Source organism: Anabrus simplex, chromosome 3 (genome assembly GCF_040414725.1).
Source record: "Anabrus simplex isolate iqAnaSimp1 chromosome 3, ASM4041472v1, whole genome shotgun sequence".
In the NCBI taxonomy this organism is placed as follows: Eukaryota; Metazoa; Arthropoda; class Insecta; order Orthoptera; family Tettigoniidae; genus Anabrus; species Anabrus simplex.
In genome coordinates this window covers 181,340,285-181,364,167 of record NC_090267.1, presented here as the reverse complement: position 1 = coordinate 181,364,167, position 23,883 = coordinate 181,340,285, and the positions used below count along the sequence as shown (strand labels likewise).

The following is a 23,883-nucleotide window of genomic DNA, read 5'->3' as shown; positions in this document are numbered from 1 at the left end:
TCTTGTACTTCCTCCATCTTTGGTATTTAAAAACGACGATTATGGATGTACTAGTGAAAGCCTGGCATGTACCAGGTAAGTGGAAGTTTTCAGAAGTTCTTGTTTGTTTTCAGGAGGCGCATAACATGGTGCGGGAAGCGAACGTGCGGCAAGCTGCTGCAGAGCGCTCCTACAAGGAAAGTCAAATGCAAGTGGAGGTCCTGCAGGCTGAGGTGGCAGCTCTGAAGACTTTGGTCCTCACATCAACCCCCAGCAGACCCAATCCACACTTGCACCCCCAGATTGACCCGCGGGGCAGCCGTTCCAGAGATGACGCCTCGGTAGCAGGTGTGTTCAAACATCCAAGCATATCAAATTTAAATGGCCAGTTAATGTACAGGTTTTACAGTTTTTACCTCTCTTAATGCATAACTTCCTGAATAATAATGTCTTTCTCATAATATTACTGACGGTCAGAAGGATTGTTCTGCCCTTCATCAGTCCCTTCGTGAGAGGCCTTTTCTTCTCCATGATCTGTTATTCGCAGCCGAGTCTCGTCACAATCTCCTAGGTTTGATTCCCTGACCTGAATAATAATAATAATAATAATAATTATAATAATAATAATAATAATAATAATAATAATAATAATAATAATAATAATAATAATAATAATAATAATAATAATTGCCACCCTTGTGCAGCCCGTGTAAGGCAGAATCTCCAACGAGTGCGGGCTGCATCTGCCGTGTATAGGATTTTGCGTACCGCAGTGGTTTAGTTGGACCGGAACGGGCCGGAACGCTGTTCCGGAAAACATTTTCCCGCTTTAGAATGACGTAACATTTTTACATTCAGTAAGAAAATCTTATAATCCATACATAGCGCTGAAACGTCGTGGGTGTACTCTAGCGGACTAATATTGAACCTTACGGTTTTATGTTCATAATTATCAGTGATTCAAAGGTACTATACAAAAATAATTGGCCCTCCACTTCTACTTTGGATATCTGCTATGGTGATGAGAGTGTTGGCAACCTTTGTGACTTTTTCCACATGTCAGACAAGAGGAGGTACATTAATGCTTTTAGAAAGTATGTCGAGACCAAGGAAATTCCAGTGGAGCTGATGCCTTTAATCAAGAATGTACAGACTATTCCCATCTTTTCAGCAGAAGCTGAAAGAGCTTTCAGTACCGTGAATGAGATCCACACCGAAAAAAGAAATAGGCTGCTGGTTGCAAGATCAAGCGGACTTATTTTCATAAGCAGCGTTTGACCTCCTGTGCATATATTTAACCCACAACCATATGTCAAGTCATGGCTACGAAAGGGGAGACGTTCATCTGATGAAACGACTTGTCGGAAACATGAGGCCGCTGATTTTGACACCCAATACGAGTCCATCTGGAAATTGCTGAATTAATAAGGTGAGTTCCTGTAAACAATTTTTTCCAACTAAATCACTGCCGTTACTACTGTTATGTAGAATATGATTTGTAGGCATACTAGGGGAAGCCAACGTGCGGCAAGCTGCTGCAGAGCGCTCCTACAAGGAAAGTCAAATGCAAGCGGAGGTCCTGCAGGCTGAGGTGGCAGCTCTGAAGACTTTGGTCCTCACATCAACCCCCACCAGACCCAATCAGTTCCGGAGCTAAAGAAATTAACAGTTTAAGCTTAAAATCCTTGTCCCGGCCGAGAATCGAACTCGAGCCGAAGGCCAAGACGGTGACCACTCAGCCATGAGGCTAGACATCTGTAATTAAATCATTTTGTCTTTTTATGTTTATTTCATAATCATCTAACTTCTTCTTCCCTGAATGAAAGCGAGAACCTGAGGAATGGGTTTTTAGCTTGGGAGCGTGGGTTGGCAGCCGAGGGTCCCGTAGCTGACCCTGGCATTGTTTCCACTTACTTCTACCAGTCTTCTCACTTTCATCTTTCCCATTCGATCTTCCTTAGTCAGCTCTTGTTCTATTCCGACCCTCGTGGTATTCTTTTCACGCCCTTCGTGGCCCTTCCCTTTCTCCTGCCGATACCTTCATTTTTCGAAGTGTCGGACCTCTTCCATATATATAACTATTCTCGTTTCTGGGGTGGTTGGTAATGCTGCGTGTTATATGTGAATGAAGATCTGTGTATTAATACGAACACAAACACTTACGAGGGAACACATACACGTGTTTCACTCGGATTCGGTTGAAATTTGGTAGGAATATTCGTGGGAGGCAGTAAAATGATAAGGTGAAAACTGCATGTGCCCAGCGCAAGTTTAAACGCCAAATAGAACAAATAAATAGTCGTAAAATTAGAAGTGCCGTGGGAGTATCGGGGTGTGGTGGAGAGGTAGGGAGGAGCGAAGCAGCGGACGTGAGCCAATCGGGCAGTGTCGAGCTGCGCCAGCAGCCAGGCGGCGTATAATTAGCGCGTTCCCCTTAACTTCCCAATCAGATGTGCAAAACGTAAATATGAAAACAGCACATGAAACAAGTGTACGAAGGACGATATTTGAACAACGATGCCAATAAGGTTTGGAAAATTCACGCCCGAGTTCTTGTCACTCGTTGTAATTAGTGCAATAGTGATTGTTTACAAAAAAAGTGGACAAGGCACAGATACTGTGTGCACCATGCACATCTTACAGCGCTGTCGCTTTCGCAAGTATTACATTGATTATATGAAGGCTCTTCTTTGAAACAATAATCGACTGGATTAACAAATTGTGAAGGTTTCTTGTTAACATAGCCACATTTGTACCAACTGTACTGCCACATGCTACGAAAACGCGGAAAGGAGAACTAGTTGTGCGTCAAAGATTGCACTTTTGAAAGGTTGTTCCTTAAATGTACCTTGATGTCTAACGAGTTTAACAAAATTAAGTCGTACAAAATACGTATAAATTGCTTCCAAATGCGGAAGCCCAAAACATCTAACGGCTGGATAAGTCCAGTGGCTCCTTTCGGAATCGTTTGAACATTAATGATTTTCTTACTCCCAATTTTAGCATTTAAAATATTTTCTTCTTTCTGTCCGGTCCAGGAATCTAGAACTAAAACACTGTATTCTGGTACTAGCTCACAATAAACATCCCGTAACCATTTCCGTACAAGTTCTTTGGTCAGTTTTCCAGACTTTGAAGGGAAAGTGTACACATTTGGTGCGGTAAATAGTTTTTTTTTTCTATATTAGGACCAAATTTGCCATTTTTTTCTTTCAACACCACTAGCAACTTCGGCAGGAGTTGTCCATCTGCCGAAATTATTGGTTTTATTGTGTAGCTATGAGTTAGTGAATTCATAGATTGTGCTTCCGCTAATACGACTTTTTCTCCTCGTTCATTATGGGTCCTGTCAGAATGGAACTCTTCATGAAAACCAGACTGATCAGTATTAAACACAAACAGTGTCGCGTTACAATTAGTATCTTCTTGTTCAAATTGGTACTTTTTAGATACGAATTTGCAAATTTTTCTTGATCCAATTTTGAATTTCTTTTTAAAACTCATTACACAGGAATGAGACACTCGAAACGTGTCGTAGGTAACTAGACGAGCGTACTTTTCAGGCCCATTTTAAAATATTTATATCGTGCACAACTTTGTTTCGTTGTCTACTTTCTTTTAACTCTTGATAAGTCTTCTTCGTAACAAATTTAATATTTTCTCCCATTGTGCCACCGTTTTCCAATCGTTGCTCCCACCTGTAAAGCTCTTCCCGGAACTTTAATTTACGAAACCTGTGTTTCACTGAAACGAAGTTCCTCTGTTTCTCACCTTTGTTTCGCCAATATTCGACGACCTTCTTCTTAGAAGTTATTGGTATTAGGCATCTTTCAGCCGTTGTTGTGGATGCAGGGTTAGGAGCAACATTTTTGGAGACGAGGTCAAATAACGGTGTTTCAATATTGTCTTCCTCGAAATCAAAGTCATCATCTGACATATCCAATGTGCCATCCAGTTCGACTGTCACATAGGTATCCAAAACCCTGTCGGCAATTAGACCTGTAAAACGGAGACAAGAACGCAATTCCTGTCAACGCTTGTTTTTCTCGTAAAAGTAAATATATATAAATAGTGATCTACTTACGATATAATTCCAATCCCAAATTCTTTTCATCTTCAGAAAATGGGGTGTCTTTTTTGTCACACTCTGCAGAACAATTCTGAAGGCACACTACTACATTCCACGGATTGAATAACATCTGTAGTGGGCGTTTTTTGTTTTGTATCTAGGTGTAAAAATCAATTATTACCATACATGGTTAAAGTAAATATACAGTCACCATTCATAAAAATGACTAGAAGAACGTCATATTTTACCTGTCATTGTAAGAACGTTGTCTCATCGGACGACTAATCAATGTGCACCTCTTGATCTGCTTTGACGTTTCTAATCGGGAAGATACGAGGTATGTGCGAAGAAGAGTGGCCGGAGGGGGCGTGGGTGGTCATTCATTCGACTCGAGCGAGCAGCCCGACTATACGTTGTTCACGTCCGCTGCTTCGCTCCTCGCTACCTCTCCGCCACACCCCGATACTCCCGCGGCACTTCTAATTTTACGACTATGTATTTGTTCTATTTTGGCGTGTAAACTTGCGCTGGGCACACGCAGTTTTCACCTTAGCATTCTACTGCCTGCCACGAATATTCCTACCAAATTTCAAGCGAATCCGAGTGAAACACGTGTATGTGTTCCCTCGTTAGTCCCAAGCCAGAGGAATTAATGATGCAGCTGAAATTCCCGGCCCGACAGGACTTCGAACCCAAAACCGTTTGAGCCGAAGGCCACGATGCTAACTGACCATTCATGCGAGGAGCCGACAATGCACGGGTATGTACCTACGTTCGAAAATTAATAAGTACATTTTTACAAATGTCATGTAAACAGCTTTTGCTATTTTTGGATTATTCTCAATAGTGTGAACATTGGTAGGAAGTTATCGCTCCTGTTCTAAATTATACTTTAATTATATTACAGAGAACTGAAACACAAGTGTCTGAAATTAATTTTCTTCACGCCCCAAGATTAACTCCACTTTGTTGTACAAATTATATTTACCATGAAACAGAAGAAACTGTAGGTTTCAGAAGGGAAACACTATACGAAAAGGTCACATACCAATGCAGTACAGCAAAGTCGTTCGGGAACTAAGTGACCAAGCAAGTGGCTGCATGGTTTGGGTCACATAGTATCAGCTTGCATTTCAGGAGATAGTGGGTTTGAACCCCACTGTTGGCAGCCCTGAAGATGGTTTTCTGTAGTTTCCCATTTTCACACCAGGCTGTACAGTACCTTAATTAAGGCCTTGGTTGCTTCCTTCCCACTCATAGCCCTTTCCTATCCCATCACCGCCATAAGACCTATCTGTCTCGGTGCAGCGTAGAACTAATTGTAAAGAAAAAGGAACTGACTAGTTTATTGGCAATTTAACTCCCTTTGTTCCAAAATATGTGTAGTAGATTCCAACAGAAAACTCGCTGAATAATATGTGTTATTTATTTGCAAGTAAAAAAAGGAGGTTGAGAACCTTCATAGGCCAGGTATAGGTTTCTAATTTCAAAGGCGAGTAAGAATGGAATAGGCTTCAATGTAACAGTCCACTTTTCTAGGAAAATTGTTATGAAGTAATATTTAACATTACTCTCACTTACATAGGTTTTCAGCAATGAGACAGTGGGTTAGTAGAGGGCTAGTGCCTTAATTAAGGCACAGTCCCTACAATTACCTGGTGTGAAGAAAAATAATTTTCAGGGTTACCAACAATGGGGTTCTTACTCAATATCTACCAAATACAAACTTGCAGCTTGTTGGCTCATACCACTTAGGTTTTATACAAAGTTCTTCACATTTTCAAAATGCTACTGCAGTTCCTCAGTATTCACGATATCATCAACCTCTTCTGTTCACACTTTAACATAGAATTTGAGCCTGTTGGAATTTGATTTAATACTTTGAATCTTGGCTACAGTAATTTTGGTGGCTATTCCTTGTTCAAGATTTTTCATCCCATTACCTGTGTAAAGTCCAGTGATGTATTACAGATTAACTAGCTTATGGCTACATTTATAACAACTGCATACATTTCACTTTGAGGATGTTATGATCACTACTGTTTTTGGACCTTTCTATAAAATAACCACCTCTGACTGCCTAATGTGTCCTGGAACAGGGGAAATAATTCATTAAAATAATATTCACCATGGAAAAGGAAATATTTTCACATTAGAAAGGGTATGTAATTATTTCATATTTGGGATAAGCAACAGGCTGTAAGTCTTAAGATTTTATTTGCCATAAAAATATACAAACATACAAGGACAAGTAAATTAATATTATCTTATTCCCTGTCTTTCAGGTGTAAGCCTCTTCAACAGAAAACATCGCCGGTCTCCATCACATTTCAACCTAAAATACGGCCGTGAAAACTCTCCACCCGAGTCTCCTGTTAAGGAACAGAGGACTTCTGTTCCAGAGCCCCTTGATTCAAAGGATGGTTGGGAGGTAGGAAATACATTTTTATGTTATTTGTTTGTAAATACATCTGTTTATTGGTACATTAGGGACCGCCTTTAGTTTGGCTGTCTGTCTGTTAGGTCATCAGCCCAAAGGCTGGTTGGATCCTCAAATAGCACCACCAAAGGTTATGCGGTTATAAGGAAACTGCAAAAACCAATGGCAGCACCAAAATGAGGCTTACTAGGCAAGACGAGGAGGGAGGTAGTTTGCCATTGCTTTCTTCACTGGGTCAGAAAGTGCTATTGCAGCATGACTGACCCTATGAGCAACACCTTTCATAACACTCAGGTGCACTAATCGTGCTCTGAATGCCATTACTCAGTACCACCCATACCCCAGCAGCTTCCATATTGTCACAGCCATGGATGAGACTGGGACTTCGGTGAAAGCTACACTTTACTCTGGCCTGTGCCAAGAGATGGATACAAAAGTACTGTATCCACCAAGAAATGGCAGCAGGCAATTAGTTTGGCTATCAAAGGAAATAACACAGAAGTGTAAAACATATGATACAGGTGGTGCAGGAAACAAAATTGGAGGCCCCTAAAATAAATTGTTCAAAACCTTGTGAGGTAGTTTGCCATTGCTTTCCTCACTGGGTCAGAAAGTGCTATTGCAGCACGACTTTCATAACACTCAGATGCACTAGTCATGCTCTGAATGCAACTGTAAAGAGCAAAGCTTGTAAGAGGGGTGATATACGAGAGATAGGTTTATAAACCAATATTTAAAACAAGCATGAAGGGTTTTTTTTACACAAAAAGTCACAGACATTATTGAAATAGAACTTACTACCTAGTCTTACATATCGAATCATCATAAAACAAGTCCATATAAATGATGGTTAATAACATAACAAACAAATATTATGGAAAACCAGTAAGTGATCTCCTATTCCTTTATATAATTAAATAAGTAGTATTGTAGTGCATTTCACTTAAACTGTTCATCAAGATGCTGTTAACATTGTATCGGGTACCTACTGTATTGTATGACTTGATGGCATAGGGTAGTATTCACTGCAAACCAAACTTTTGATGAATCTTTGTGTGTTATCAAACAATTATTGACTTGCTTCTTGCGATAAGTATGTTCTTCCTGAATGGCAATTAACACTGCATTTTATTTTGTAAGACCATTTTTAACAGAGTGCAGGTTATTGACCATAGCCATGTTCACACGTACAGAAATAGGTTTAATTCCTAAAATGCAATGCAGATCCTTAGGTACCAAATAATTATAACAGCTCTGTTTTAAATGACCTCAAATTTTTGTAGTAAATCTTTCTTACATTTTCCCCACGTGATACTCAAATAAGTAAGATGACTTTGAATGACACAGATGTAAGTAGGCCTAGTCGACTCCTCATACTAATCTGTAGAGTATTCTGACTACAGGATTTTCTTTTTAATGAAATCGCTATGACAGTCCCATGTAAGAATACTATCAATTATGAAAATGAATCAACCATTTCCACAATTTCTTTCTAATTTTTAGGGATTCTAAAATATTTGACTGTGTGTGAAAATACATACACTTAGTTTTATTTATTGTTATTTATGGTTGAACCACGTAATCAGTTTTGAGATATAATTTTGTATTTGGTCTATTAATTCTGTTTTGTTTTATCCTTGATAAAATATGTTAGTGTCTTAAGTGAACAATTAAGTTTTACCTTTAAGATCGAGATCTAGTAGATCCTATAGCCTATATATATGCACAGTAAATGATATTGGACCTAAAATTTGTTCCGCGTGACACTACATTTTGTGGGCATGATTTCACAATTGTGGTTGCAAACGTTGTTATATTATTGTTGATTATTAAGATAGTTGTTGAACCATGACTGCTTGATGGAATTTTTCAGGTAACAAGTTATAATCTAGAGAATCAAAGACTTTCTTAATTCCAGAAAAAGTCCTGAAATGAACTTATTTTTGTCTAGAGATTATGAAATTGGAACTAAAGTATCAGATAATGCAGATATTATGCTATTTTTAGTCATAAATCCACTCTGCCTTGGATGAAAAAAATGAATTTTTATATAGGTGATTTAATAATCTTACTTTTGCAACCTTTCCAAGAATTTTAGCTAACTCTGACAATATGCTAATGGGCTTGTAGTTACCTTTAAAAATAGGAACACCTCTAGAAATTTTACACATAGTTAGAATAATACCTGTATACTTAAAGAAAGATTAACAACAGATTAAACAGTATTTTGAGATAAAAGATGTTTATATGATTTAAGTAGTTTATTGTTTAAAAAAACCATCGGTACTATTACTATAATTCTTCAACTCTTTAATTATACTCAGAATTTAAGTTGCATTTGTGGTAGAGGCATGAAAATGCTGTCATTAATAACCTTGCCTTTAGAAAAATTTTGATTAGAAACTGGTATATTTGTTGCCAAATTTTCAGTTGCATTAATAAAGTAGTTGCTTAAGAGATCAGATATTTAATTAAGATCTGATACAGTCTTATTACCGATTTCTGTTTCATTTATTTACATGTTGTATCATTGCATTTAGACCAGGATCATTTGACATTCAATCTGAGTCCCCGTAGTAGCCAGCCTGGGAGATTGATAATGATGAAAGAGCTATTTGTCACAACAGGAGATAGCTACAAAAAAAAAAAAAAAACCCACACAAAACACTAAAACACACACATTTAGGAGGCCTGTTTAAAAAATAATGGAACATTGAAAATACTGCATAAATGCAAAGTCTTAGCCTTTTCCAGTAAGTGGCACTATGTAGTGGTATCCTTTCTCTGAAACAATTATTTATCGCCTAGCAGCTGTTAATTTGCAAGTGTCAACCCTCTAATATTGCATATATTTTACCGAGTAAAGAAATTCAATTAGCACATACACTATATATATATATTCTGAGTGCTTATTCCAGTAATAACAGTATCTTATGAATGAGGATTCAGCTTTATTAACAGAATAAAAAGGAACCAGAGACTTTCTCTGGACTTGACTGCACTAGGAGATGTCATACAGCTGGCAGTAAATGGGCCACGCTTAGAAGACTTCAACCCTGCTGTAGCCATTGATAAGTGGTATTTATTGTCAGAACTGCACAACGTTAGTGGTGACAGGAACAAACACTCAAAATCTTGCTAGGCAAGGTGTAAGGGATAAGCTTCTAAAGTAATTTTAATTATTTTTTTTTATGTTGGCACTATTTAATCTACAACTTGATAACAAAACTAAGGGAATGCAAATTAGCATAATAAACAATAGAGCAACAGAATATATTTTGGTTTATGCTGAAGGTTGAACAAAATACAGTATTTGTTGGCTTGTCACCCCATTTCCTGCAGACTTCTGGTGAGTGAGGAATACCAACAATTTTCAAGGCTTGCAAGGGTGTAGAGTGTGTGTATGGTTGACATGTTCTGAATATTATGGGCAGCGTATCAATATTTGCCTCTGCTTCAAACTGAAGAAAACATTTATGGAGAAGTACCAAATGATGAAGACAGTTAATAGCGTGAAAAAGAATTGCCGAGACTGAAGAGAGTGGGACGGATAAATTTGAACATGAAAGTGTTGTTAAGTCTCTTCTTTTTTACAACAACGGTGTTGTGCACTATGAATTCCTACCCAAGGATCAAATGGTGAACCGCTGGTGTTATGTCGAAGTCTTGACATTTGAGAGAGAATGTCAGGAGAAAAAGGCCAGACTTGTGGATAAACAACTCTTGGAGCCTCCACTATGACAAAGAACTAGCTCATGCATCACTGTTATTTTGTGAATTATTGATGAAGGTAACTGTGCTTTCCCAACCACCCTACTCAACAGCCTCTAAAGACTATTTTTTTTGTTCCCTAAACTGAAATTCACCTTAAAAGTACGACTATTTCTCTCAGTTGAAGAGATCAGACTGAAATTGCAGATGGAGGTGTGTGAGGTCCCTCAAATTGCGTACCAGGACTGCTTCCATATGTGGAAACACCATTGCGAGCAGTGATGTATGCTGGGATCAAGACGTGGGCTACCACTCGACTTAGGTTACCCCTTTTTGATGTTTGGTTTAGTGAACATCAAGCCTTCAGCATTTTGAGCTGCAACCAGCAGCCAAGGCTGCTTCACAAGCTACTGCCCTGGCCTCTGCTACTGCCAATGCTCAACCCCTGATCAGTGGAGATGGTAGCCTAAGGTTTAGCAAATTAAAATCTGGCTTTGTGGCTAAATGGATAGAATACTTGCCTTTAGTTCGATGGCTGCGGTTTAGTTTTCAGAATCAACCCCCTCATACTGTTAATTCCCCTGGCTTGGGGACTGGGTGTTTATAATGCCCTTGTCATTCATTTTATCCTCATTAGGTCACCACCAAACCTATACAGATGCCATGCCCTATTATTATTATTATTATTATTATTATTATTATTATTATTATTATTATTGTTGTTGTTGTTGTTGTTGTTGTTGTTGTTGTTGTTGTTGTTGTTGTTGTTGTTGTTGTTGTTGTTGTTGTTGTTGTTGTTGTTGTTGTTGTTGTTGTTGTTGTTGTTGTTGTTGTTGTTGTTGTTGTTGTTGTTGTTGTTGTTGTTGTTGTTGTTGTTGTTGTTGTTGTTGTTGTTGTTGTTGTTGTTGTTGTTGTTGTTGTTGTTGTTGTTGTTGTTGTTGTTGTTGTTGTTGAATTTTACAGCAGTCGTACCCATCCTTCACTGGTTAATTAGCTTCCTTCGGAGAGTGGATATTGATATATTTAACTGCTCATTGTCAAAAGTTAGAAATCACTTACATAATCTCCAGAATTGACTATTACTTTCCTGTGCTTACTTGTAATATAACCTGTGTATATATCTGTACATATTTTTCTACTTATACTCCATTGAACTTTCTTTTTAGTGTTTTTTGTTTTGTCTTTTCTTCTCTACTGTTATGTAAAATGGTATTACCGTTAATAAAGTTATTATCAGTAGTGGTGTCCAACCCATGATCACGGATTCGATTCCAATCAACAAAAGAAGAAAACCTGAAAGATTTCATTTTAACAGATCTACGGTATCGATAAAAATAAAACTATATTTCTCCTTTAACAGCAGCCCTGTATTGTCCTTCTACAAGGATGTAGAAGTAAACGTGAGTGAAATAATCAGCACTCTGTTATTTACATAATTAAGTGAGAAGTATGAGGTGAGGAAGTATATATGATGAGTAATGCGTAGTTGATAGTTAGCAGTGGCGATCTGATGGACCGAAGCCTAGCACACCTTTTCCCCCCGGTCCCCGCTCCTGTCCGATGTACAGCAGCAAGCCATGTGAGGCGAGTCGAAGGGAGAGGAGCGAGAGTCTGGGCTTCAAAATGAGTCTCCGATGCCTTGCTCTGAGAAATACGTGCAACAGTTTTTCTCACTGCTTTAAAGTTCTGTAAATGGAACAGTGTGTCAGATGCTTACATTATAATGTGCTTTAGACTTCCATCATTATCAATGATGGCTTCACTGATAGCCTTGGTAGCCCTCGGTATACGCCACTGATTGGAGCTTTGTGTTAATAGGGAAAGGGAGTACTTAGAAGGAGGCAAAGCTAATTAGGCTGCAAGAAGGTACCCTAAAGAGTTATTTGCAAAGTTTGGTTTATTTTTTTGATCAGGCCTCATATATGAAGTTCAGCTCTTTAATGCAAAAAGCCAATCTATCATTAACAGTAATTATCACTCATTTTAAAACTTAGTTACAATTCTTCTAATACTCCTTTGATTACAGATATTAGAATAATCTTCTTCTGCTTGTATTTTCCCAGTCTGTTGGGGTTGGCAATTGATATGCCTCTGACCCCAGTTTTACCACCAGATACCAGTAACTCTTCCTGACACTAACCCTATGTGGAGGAATGTATTTACTATTGCATGTTTTTGCGGCAATTAGTAATTTAGTATTGTATGTGTATGAAGAGAAGTGTATTACACTCAGTCCCTGAACCAGAGGGATTAACCATTTACAGTTAAAATCCTCAGCCCGACTGGGAATCTAACCCGGGGTCATCTGAACCATTCAATCTAGAAGTCAGACTTTAATATTACAGTTGTAAAATAATTTTTAGATAGAAAATCAATTCAGTCTTGGGCATTCATTCCAAACGTATGATATAGAATCTTCTTTTCTGTATTCACAGGTGGATCCTAACATTCACAAGGAGTTTGTATCATGGAAGCAGAATCCTAAAGTGGATAAATCGGATCCATTCATAGCTCGAGTATATAATGAAGATATCAACTTATGCCTTGACTTTCCCAACAAAGAATTAGGGATGAAGGTACAGGAGGCAATCGAGAAAGGAAACATCTACATTGAAGCTGTGAGTGACAAGAATAAGACCATTTTTCCCAAGTAAGTTCAGTGATAAATTATTATAATGTAATGTTAAATTTATAATTTTATCTGCTCACTTCACATCATTTGTTTTAGTTTCCATCTTGGATTGGGTGTACAGAAGTTAAAAATAGGTTCAGTTCAGCTTTTGTCTGTCCCATCTTCACCACTTGCACTACTACAGAATTTCCATTCTTTTGCTTAATAATTAGTGTATATTCTTCTAGTCAGTTTGTAATATATTTGTTTTAATTCTTCTAATTTTACATTAAGAAATAATTAATTGAATCAGTCAGTTAATTAATTGATTAATCAATCAGTCAGTGAAAAAGAAGTATAATATATTGTATAAAATATTCATCACAAAATGATCTGATGTAGTAAATGTATAGAAATAAAAAAGGGATTCGGTTCATTACACAGAGTCCAATCAGTACATTAGCATCTTCAGTTTTATTTGAAGTAAATTATCTGAACTCCCGTGGTACTTTGGGTCTGGAGCAGTCATTTAGCCATTTGGCTTCCAACTGAGTGTCCTGGGTTTGAACCCTAATGACTTTGAGCAGGATTTTTACAGTAGGAAGAGTACCTGGTCTTAAATCACTATCAAAGTCCTTAAGTAGGCCAGATTGTTCTGTTGTCCCCACATAAAACTGGGAACATGCCAGTGAAAGAATAAATTCAGATTTCTTCACAATTTGTCATCCAGTCCAGATTAATTCCCATTTATCATATAAATTGTCAAACTGTAACTTCTTTATGTGTTTATTGATAGTATAAATTTTGGGAAGTTTCTGATAGTAAATCTATGCATTTTTTTCAGAAAATGCGCTCTTCTTGAAGCACCTCGGCAGTGCCATTATAGAATGAAACTGGGCGACCTAGAGCAATGGTACTACATTTCGCAGATCTGTAGAAATAGGGTAAGTAGAAGATTGTTTTACCTATTATTTCATAGCATTAGTAGGCCTGCTTTCATCAGCATGACAAGCAGTATAAAATTGCTACTTTTTAACATTCCTTTAACCCATTTTCATCCTATTTAAATACCGTAGCATTTCACTGAGAAAACACATTTAAATCCCGCACTATGGCAGTCGTCTGCACAGTAACTTCTTCAATAAGTTATCACTAACCCTGCTGTATTCACTAAATGTATGTACAACAGAGACATTGTCACTTTTTGTCCAGTTCCAGTCATTCAAGTTAGTCTGCGCCGAGGTACAAACTCGTTTCAAAAGACTTGGCCCACCGTCATCATTTGTATCGCTTTCAATGTCGGCAGCAGTATTACATGCATCACTCAAATTCGAACTAAGACCTTCAGGGTCTACAGTATTTCATCATCACAAACATCACTGTCTTCATAATCAATCTCTAAAACACTATATATTAGCTTTCGTACTCCATCTTCATCAACACATCTGCTTAACGCCATGATTGCAACTGACGTGAGTGAAATAAGATGAACAAAGATTCTTTTATCTCATGTTCCAGAAGTGTGTGATAACCTGAGTGTGGAGCGCAGGAAATAACCGAAGCCACACGTCTAAACTTCAACTCAGAATGCATACAAGTGGCATCTGTGAGTTAGTAACTGAACTATATGTATTGATATACAGCAGTGCATTGCTGCGAGCTGAGCTCGTCATTGGATTCATATGCCACAAATAACTTTAGCAAGCTAGGGTCGTCAAATGATGGGATTTGGTTAGCTCAGGGGAGGTGCGTGGTATTGTTGCAGTGTTGCACAACTCCCAATCATTTTACACTTAATTTGTCATCTTTCCTTCTAATTTTTTAGTTTAATAAACCTAACATACAATCTAAAATATGTTAAAATCAACCATCTTTGGTTGTTTGATGTACTACTGTAATAGGTAATGGACCTCTCTTGCAAACCATGTGACCTTGCCACGGTGGGGAGGCTTGCGTGTCCCAATGAAGCAGATAGCCGAGCCGCAGGTGCAACCATATCGGATGGGTATTTGTTGAGAGACCAGACTAAGGAATGGTTCATCGAAAGGGGGGTAGCAGCCTTTTGGAAAAGTTGCAAGGGCGGCAGTCTAGATGATTGACTGATATGACCTTGCAATAATACTCAACATGGCTTAGCTGTGCTGATACTGCTACACGGCTGAAAGCAACGGGAAACTACAGCTGTAACTAACTCCCCAGGATATGCAACTCTCTCTGTATGAATGATGTACTGATGATGGCTTCCTCCTGGGGTCCCCCATTCGGATCTCCGGGTGGGGACTACACAAGAGGGAGCGATCATCAGGAAGATGGATACTGACATTCTGCGAGTCAGAGCGTGGAATGTTAGAAGTTTGAATCGTTGTGGTAGGTTAGAGAATCTGAAAAGGGAGATTGATAGAGTAAAGTTAGATGTAGTTGTTGTAAGCAAAGTATGTTGGCAGGAAGAACAGAATTTTTGGTCAGACGACTACCGAATTATCAACACAAAATCAAACAGGGGAAATGCAGGAGTTGGTTTAATAATAAGAAAATAGGGCAGTGGGTAAGCTACTACGACCGGTGTAGTGAAAGAATTATTGTCGTCAAGATAGACACCAAACCAATGCCCACCACAATAGTGCGGGTCTGTATGCCTACTAGTTCAGTGGATGATGAGGTAATCGAAAGAATATATGAAGTGATAGAAGATTTAATACAATATGTAAAAGGTGACGAAAATCTAATTGTGATGGGAGACTGGAATGCAGTGGTAGGCCAAGGAAGAGAAGGTAATACAGTAGGAGAATTCGGATTGGGACAAAGGAATGAAAGAGGAAGTTGGCTGGTTGAATTCTGCACTGATCATAATCTAGTCCTTGCCAATACCTGGTTCAAACACCACAAACGACGGCTGTATACATTGATGAGACTTGGAGACACTGGAAGGTATCAAATAGACTTAATTATGATTAGGCAGAGATTCAGAAACCGGGTGTTGGATTGCAAAACTTTCCCAGGAGCAGACGTGGATCTGACCACAACCTGTTGGTCATGAAATGCCATCTGAAGTTGAAGAAATTGAAGAAAGGAAAGAATGCAAAAAGATGGGATCTAGACAAGTTGAAAGAAAAGAGTGTGACGGATTGTTTCAAGGAACATGTTGCACAAGGGCTAAATGAAAAGGCTGAAGGAAACAGTATAGAGGAAGAGTGGAGAGTCATGAAAAATGAAGTCAGTAGGCCTGCTGAAGAAATGTTAGGAAGGAAGAAAAGAACAACTAAGAATCAGTGGATAACTCGGGAGATACTAGACCTGATTGATGAACGACGAAAATACAAGAATGCTAGAAATGAAGAGGGCAGAAAAAAAATACAGGTGATTAAAGAACGAAGTGGATAGAAAGTGCAAGATAGCTAAGGAAGAATGGCTGAAGGAGAAGTGCAAGGATGTCAAAGGTTGTATGGTCCTGGGAAAGGTAGATGCTGCATACAGGAAAATCAAGGAGACCTTTGGAGAAAGGAAATCTAGGTGTATAAATATTAAGAGCTCAGATGGAAAGCCACTTCTAGGGAAAGAAGACAAAGCAGAAAGATGGCAGGAACCTATCCAACAGCTGTATCAAGGTAAAGACGTAAATAATATGGTTCTGGAACAAGAAGAGGCAGTTGATGCTGATGAAATGGGAGACCCAATTTTGAGGTCAGAGTTTGACAGAGCTGTGATTGACCTAAATAGGAACAAGGCACCTGGAATTGATGATATTTCCTCTGAACTACTGACTGCCTTAGGAGAAACCAGCATGGCAAGGCTATTCCATTTAGTGTGCAAGATGTATGAGACAGGAGAAGTCCCATCTGATTTTCGGCAGAATGGTGTTATACCTATTCCCAAGAAAGCCGGTGCTGACAGGTGTGAAAACTACCATACCATTAGTTTAGTATCTCGTGCCTGCAAAATGTTAACACGTATTATTTACAGATGAATGGAAAAACAATTTGAAGCTGAGTTGGGAGAAGATCAGTTTGGCTTCAGAAGAAATGTAGGAACACATGAAGCAATCCTGACTTTACGTTTGATCTTAGAGGATCAAATCAAGAAGGACAAGCCCATGTACATGGCATTCGTAGATCCAGAAAAGACATTCGATAATGTTGATTGGACCAAGCTATTTAAGAATCTGAAGGTGATTGGGATTAGATACCGAGAACGAAGAATTATCTACAATTTGTTTAAAAATCAGTCTGCAGTGATAAGAATCAAGGGCTTTGGAAAAGAAGCAGCAATCCAGAAAGGAGTGAGGCAAGGCTGCAGTTTCTCCCCCCTTCTTTTCAATGTTTACATAGAACATGAAGTAAAGAAATCAAAGAGGAATTTGGAAAGGGAATCACAATCCAAGGAGAGGAAATCAAAACCTTGAGATTTGTCAATGATATTGTTATTTTATCTGAGTCTGCAGAAGATCCCGAGAAGATGCTGAATTGTATGGACGAAGTCTTGGATAAGGAGTACACGATGAAAATTAATAATAATAATGTTATTTGTTTTACGTCCCACTAACTACTCTTTTACGGTTTTCGAAGACGCCGAGGTGCCGGAATTTAGTCCCGCAGGAGTTCTTTTACGTGCCAGTAAATCTACTGACACAAGGCTGACGTATTTGAGCACCTTCAAATACCACCGGACTGAGCCAGGATCAAACCTGCCAAGTTGGGGCCAGAAGGCCAGCGCCTTAACCGTCTGAGCCACTCAGCCCGGCACGATGAAAATTAAGACCAAAACAAAAGTAATGGACTGCAGTCGAACGAAGGCAGGTGATGCAGGAAATATTAGATTAGGAAATGAAGTCTTAAAGGAAGTAGATGAATATTGTTACTTGGGTAGTGAAATAACTAATGATGGCAGAAGTAAGGAGGACATAAAATGCAGACTAGCACAAGCAAGGAAGAGCTTTCTTAAGAAAAGAAATTTGCTCACTTCTAACATTGATACCGGAACTAGAAAGATGTTTTTGAAGACTTTCGTGTGGAGCGTGGCATTGTATGGAAGTGAAACGTGGATGATAACTAGCTCAGAAAGAAAGAGAATAGAAGCTTTTGAAATATGGTGTTACATAAGAATGCTGAAGGTGAGATGGATAGATCGAATCACGAATGAAGAGATACTCAATCAGATTGGTGAGAGGAGATTGATTTGGTTAAATTTGATGAGATGAAGAGATAGAATGATAGTACACATCTTAAGACACCCAGGACTTGTTCAGTTGGTTTTTGAAGGAAGTGTAGGTTGTAAGAACTGTAGGGGTAGACTAACGTATGAATATAACAAGCAGATTAGAGCAGATGTAGGATGCAATAGTTACATAGAAATGAAAAGGTAAGCACAGGATAGGGTGGCATGGAGAGCTGCATCAAACCAGTCTATGGACTGATGACTCAAACAACAACAACAATAAATGCTGCTGGCTTCGAATTAAACTCAGGAGGTTTGCTTTCCTACAGCAATTCCTAAGCGGTAAGCCTAAGCTTGTACGTAGTGTCAGGTAGCACGGCTGCCAGTATCGGTCCTTCGTGTTGCAAAAGACCAGCAAGCCCTCTATTGAGAAACAGCTAATGTCCCCATTAGATTGCACCACTGTGCGGAGATGACTTCATGCCTGCTTTATCTTCTCTCACAACGGTCATTTCTTTTCCACACTACTAGGGTATACCATACCTTCTCCACCCACAATATTGCCAGGATTTTGCATTAATGAAAAACAGGAGGGCAAATTTTCAATTCAAGCAAAGTATGAATAACTGTAGTTATACTGTATAATTAGCATGATTTCCTGTGTTTAAATTGCTGGATATATTTCAGTTTTAGCAGGAATGTAGCTCATTACTTACGAGAGTTTCTTGTTATTTCTGTAAGCTTCTCATATAAAAATATGACATTGAAAATTTTGATGCAATTCTCAGCTTTAGATATCACCAGCTGCCTCTGCTTTAACTGTTAGTAGTTTTAAGAGGTGTCCAGAAAATAGCCCAGGAGACAAGCTAAATATTTCCTATCCAGAACTCGACAGGTGCAGAGGTCATTCATCTCGTGGCACATGATTAGATGCCCAGCGGACAGGATCTTTCTGCAGTCGCTTCTTGCATCTGCAACATAGCACCACTTCACAAGATTGCTTCGGCACTTCAACACCCTTTTCCTCATCCGGTTTAAAGTCCTTCAAGTTTCGTACGGTAGCTGATGCCCACTACTCATTTCTTCTTTAGGAAGAAAGACTTCCTTAATTAATGAAGTTTCCTTCCAGAGCAACACATGCCAGATGTTTGATTTGGTCTGCATGTGGATAGAGCTCCTCCTGGATTTAAGGTGGGGTACAGTCACTGTATGGTTGAACATTGGATGCCTGAGGTCCTTCTCTCAAGTTTCACCTCTCTTCCTTTTCTAACACAACACGGAAAATGACTGGAAGCACAATACCAGCAAGACAGTAAAGTGGCTATTGATTGATTGATTGATTCATTCATTCATTCATTCATTCATTCATTCATTCATTCATTCATTCATTCATTCATTCTTCCCAGCTTTCAGGAGGATATACATCCACATTAATTGGGATTGAGGGGCATCATTCTTAAAAATTCCATTTTCTTGAGTTGGAAGTGTAGGATAAGAACAAGTAAATCCCAGCTTGACCCATGCGATATGAAGAAGTGAGGGAAGAATGAAATAGAGTGAGATATGTGAGATTATGTGTTAGTGTAGTAGTAGTGGAATAGTCACGTGCCTTTTCGGGATGATAACACTTCCTTGTTTTCCTGCATTCCTTTCAGGGACCTCCAGCCCGGCATTGAATAGTTTAGTACACTCCAAGGAGATCTTTAAGTATAGAACAAAAATGGGAACTAAACCTGCAACCATATTTTGCATCCAGTACTCTACCACTGAGCTATGATGACCTAGGTCATTCTTGTTCTGTTGGCAGGTATCTGAGGTAGAGGTTTGGCACTACAGCCAGCTCAACTGTAGTGTGTTAAGTCACCTGCTGTGGCCATTTCAAATGGAATATTCAACTTCCATAAAGGCTTTGCACTTGATAGACATCATCATCATCATCATCATCATCATCATCATCATCATCCTTCTTCTTCTTCTTCTTCTTTTTCTTCTTCTAAGGAGCTCCGTGGTTCAGGCACTGGATTGTTAACCTCCATCCACTTCTCGCACCTCCCTGGAGACACGAAAGATACTCTCGGTTATGGAGTACTCCGTAGCTCTTTGTCCTGAATGGCTTTAGCTTCATATGCCGGGCTGAGTGGCTCAGACGGTTGAGGCACTGGCCTTCTGACCCCAACTCGGCAGGTTTGATCCTGACTCAGTCCGGTGGTATTTGGAGGTGCTCAAATACGTCAGCCTCGTGTTGGTAGATTTACTGGCACGTAAAAGAACTCCTGCGGCACTAAATTCCGGCACCTCGGCGTCTCCAAAAGCCGTAAAAGTAGTTAGAGAGACGTAAAGCAAGTAACATTATTATTATTAATATTATTATTATTATTATTATTATTATTATTATTATTATTATTATTCATATAGGCTATAGCTGCCTCTGTGGATCTGTGGTAGAGTGTCGGCCTCCGGATTCCAAGATAGCGAGTTCAAACCCGGCAGAGGTAGTCAGATTTTTGAAGGGCGGAAAAAAGTCCACTCGACACTCCATGTCGTACGATGTCGGCATGTAAAAGATCTCTGGTGATACATTTGGTATTTACCCGACAAAATTAATTAAATCTCGGCCATAGACGCCCAAGAGAGATCCGGTTTACTCTGTCTGCCATCTAGTAGGACTAGAGTAAAACGGAACGTCGAAATTGACGAGCAGACAGCCAGATGGCATCAAATCGAAATGTCTGCACACGGTAGCTGAGGCCATAGGATTATTATTATTATTATTTTATTATATAGGCTATTATTATCAACAGGGAAGGAACAAGCTCAAATATATTTCTGGAACGAGCAAAAATCGAATCAGCTTCCCACTTCAAGTACCTCGGAAGGACAATATCGAAAGACAACACTGTTAGGCAGGAAATATTCAGCAGGACACAGAAAGCATCAAACTTCTACAGTCAAGTCGAGAATCTCCTCTGGGACTGCAAAATACCACAGAAAGTGAAAACAATCATGTACCACACTTACTTCGTACCAATCCTCACGTATGGTTTAGAGACATGTACCCTACTAAACAAAGACTTCAGTAGAATCCAAGCAACTGAAATGAGATTCATTAGAACCATGAACCAAACAACCAGAAAGGACAAGATCAGAAATGAAGTGAATAGGAAAGTAGCTGGTATTGAGGTTCCTATTATCAGTGTCATAAAGAAATGTAGACTTCAGTGGTATGGGCACATAATGAGAATGAACAGGGAAAAGACCTGCCAGAAAATATTTCAACCTTAATCTCGTAGGAAGAACACCACAGGGAAGACCTAGAAAACGTTGGATAGAGACTGTAAGATCAGATGTGAAGGAGAGAGGATACAAATGGGAGGATGTACTGGATCAGAAGATGTATGAAGACAGAAGGAGATGGCGAGTGCTTGTACACCACACCCAGGAAACTGGAATTGGGAAATGATGATGATAGGCTATTATTAGTGCTCACCATACCTAAAGGCATTTTATACCTAATGGCGAGGTTTCAATGGGGCCACCCCTGAGCTGGGAACAGATGCTGCCTCCACTGGGGGACCAGTGTCCAACTAAAGGAACTCCTCTGCCTGAAGCCATTGGCCCCTTTAGAGAGTAGAGTTATTTACCGCTGCCAAACACTCAGTATTGAGTTGCTGGCTGTATGGTCTAATCCAGCCCATAGCAGGTAACCCTGGCGGGTACATATAGTACATGTTGAAGGTCAGAAGGTTGTGGGATCTGTTCCCACCAGCGTTTGGCTGGACATTTTGTACTGTACGGTACTTAACATATTTTCAGCATATAAGTTACTATAGAATGTACTCGATCTAATAAGCTGAGAGACTATTTTAAATATTCAATCATTTATCCAGTTTTCTCCTATTCTGATACTTCTTGCAACAAGAAAGAAATACAGTTTCTCTAACTGTCTCTGTAACCTTTCACTTTCCACAAGAAAAAGAGAGTTCTGATGAAAATGGGAGGAAGAAACAAACTTATTGGGGACTGAGAAGAAATTGAACAAAATTAATTGGAATTGATGAGGGTGAATACACCTAAGAAGATGGCAGCATATGAATAAGAAATAGGAATTCTGATGAAGCTGGGAGGCATAAGCAAGCTCATCAAGGACTGAAAAGAAATTGATTAAAAAGAACTGGGGGATGATGTGAAGAGAATTGATCTATAGAGATGGCAGTAAGTGAAAATTTGTCCTTGTCATTCTGTGTTTTCATGTTTGTCTGCGTTTCTTCATTATGTTGTTACCTCTGCCCATAGCAACCTCTCTTTGTGTTCTTCCTCAAATGTGTTCCTCTCCACCTTCCTGGGATCATATCTTTGATGACTTGTGTCATGATTTGATCTTGCTATCTTGGGTGTCAGAAAATTGGCTTAACTAATACTGTCACACAGCTGGCTCACACAAACTGTAAGTTAAATTATTTAATATTCTAGATCTTGTAATAATAAGAATGTTCAGCAGCACTTAGAACAAAAAGTTGATGTATAGAAACCAGTTCCCCTGTTGAGAATTACTCCACATTACTGAAAGACTCCAGTCCAATCTGTATTGTCAGCTGAGTTTCTGTCTTTTACCAGAATCTCATAAATTGACAGTTCCTTTATGAATTCATTAATTTCCTCATGGTAGCTCCTCATATCACCATATATAGCACCAGAAATGTAAAACAAAAGATGAAATCGGACACACAGAAATCGTAATACAACACATCAGTAAGATATATAGAAGGGTATTCAAAGACATGTTGGTATGCACAAACACTGTGGTATTAAAATCTTTCTCTTTCATTTCAGATAATTGCTGTATGTGACTTCCTGAATTATTTGCGGTACATTGAGCGAGGCTTAGTCAAAAGTTCAGGTAAGTAACGAATATACCTGGGTATAATCTTGTAAAATTGGTCCTTAAAACAAGAAAATATGGCAGCCCTAAGCAAGACCCTTTATTAATGCCAACTTGATCATCAGATATAACCAAAACAAACATTACCATGGTGAAAATAACAATAAATTTCACTTACCTGAGTACATTATTCACGAAACTAAAGATGTAATCCTATACCTTCTTCCTGGCCTTTTTCCCAGTTTATTTGGCTGTAAAAGCCAGATGTCCTTCTCGGCATCAACACTACCTAGAGGGATGTACTCACTATTGAGTGTTGCTGTGGTGGTTGTTAATGTGGTGCGTTATATGTAGATGAAGAGAAGTTTATCAAGATAATTTCTGAGCCAGAGAAATTAACCATGTGCTGTATGTTTGAAATACATGACTGGTTGTGCACTTGTGATGTCAGGAATACTCTGTTTTGTTTTCCATGTGTTCTGATAGATTTTCTGCCACCAATAGCTTTTTTTCAGATAGATGAGTTGCATATTTCAGTTTTGAACTGTAAAATATTTAAAATATTTGTCAGCTCAAAAGACAATGTAGGTACCACTTAGCAGAGTAGTAAATCCTATGCATTCTTGTGAAAGTGGGAGCTCGATACTGTAAATGACTGTAATTGATAATGTGCAACCCTCTACATGCCAAGTCGCTGGCCACCACTGCTGTCAAGTAACGCTGGTTCATAAGGTGGAAAATTCACCATTTCTCTTTCATCACTACTGAAGGTAGCGATTTATAGTTATTTTCTAACTATTGGGCTGCATTTTTTTTTTGTTGCCACAGTAGACACACCCTCCTTTCTGATACAACACCTTGCAGCTTCTTTTAACTTGCATTTTGGCAGTATTTTATGTGATTTGTGAGGAACTGATTTATTAACAACATTTGTATTGTCAGTAGTGAGTACATCCCTCTACATAGAGTTGATGTCAGGAAGGACATCTGGCTGTAGAACTGGGCAAAATCGCATCAAGTGTTGATGCCAGTACATTAGGAAA

At 38.9% G+C, this 23,883-nt stretch overlaps 1 protein-coding gene across 5 annotated transcripts in view; it reads left to right on the top strand.

Moving 5' to 3' along the window:
- The window catches only part of LOC136866122 (guanine nucleotide exchange factor for Rab-3A), a 674,264-nt gene that overhangs the window by 639,774 nt on the left and 10,607 nt on the right, over positions 1-23,883 (top strand). For all 5 annotated transcript variants that reach the window (XM_067142812.2, XM_067142813.2, XM_067142811.2 and 2 more), the window contains 5 exons: positions 114-327; positions 6,334-6,479; positions 12,635-12,849; positions 13,655-13,754; positions 22,792-22,858. In XM_067142812.2, coding sequence (XP_066998913.2) covers positions 114-327; positions 6,334-6,479; positions 12,635-12,849; positions 13,655-13,754; positions 22,792-22,858 — 742 coding nt within the window. The remainder of the gene's footprint in view (positions 1-113; positions 328-6,333; positions 6,480-12,634; positions 12,850-13,654; positions 13,755-22,791; positions 22,859-23,883) is intronic.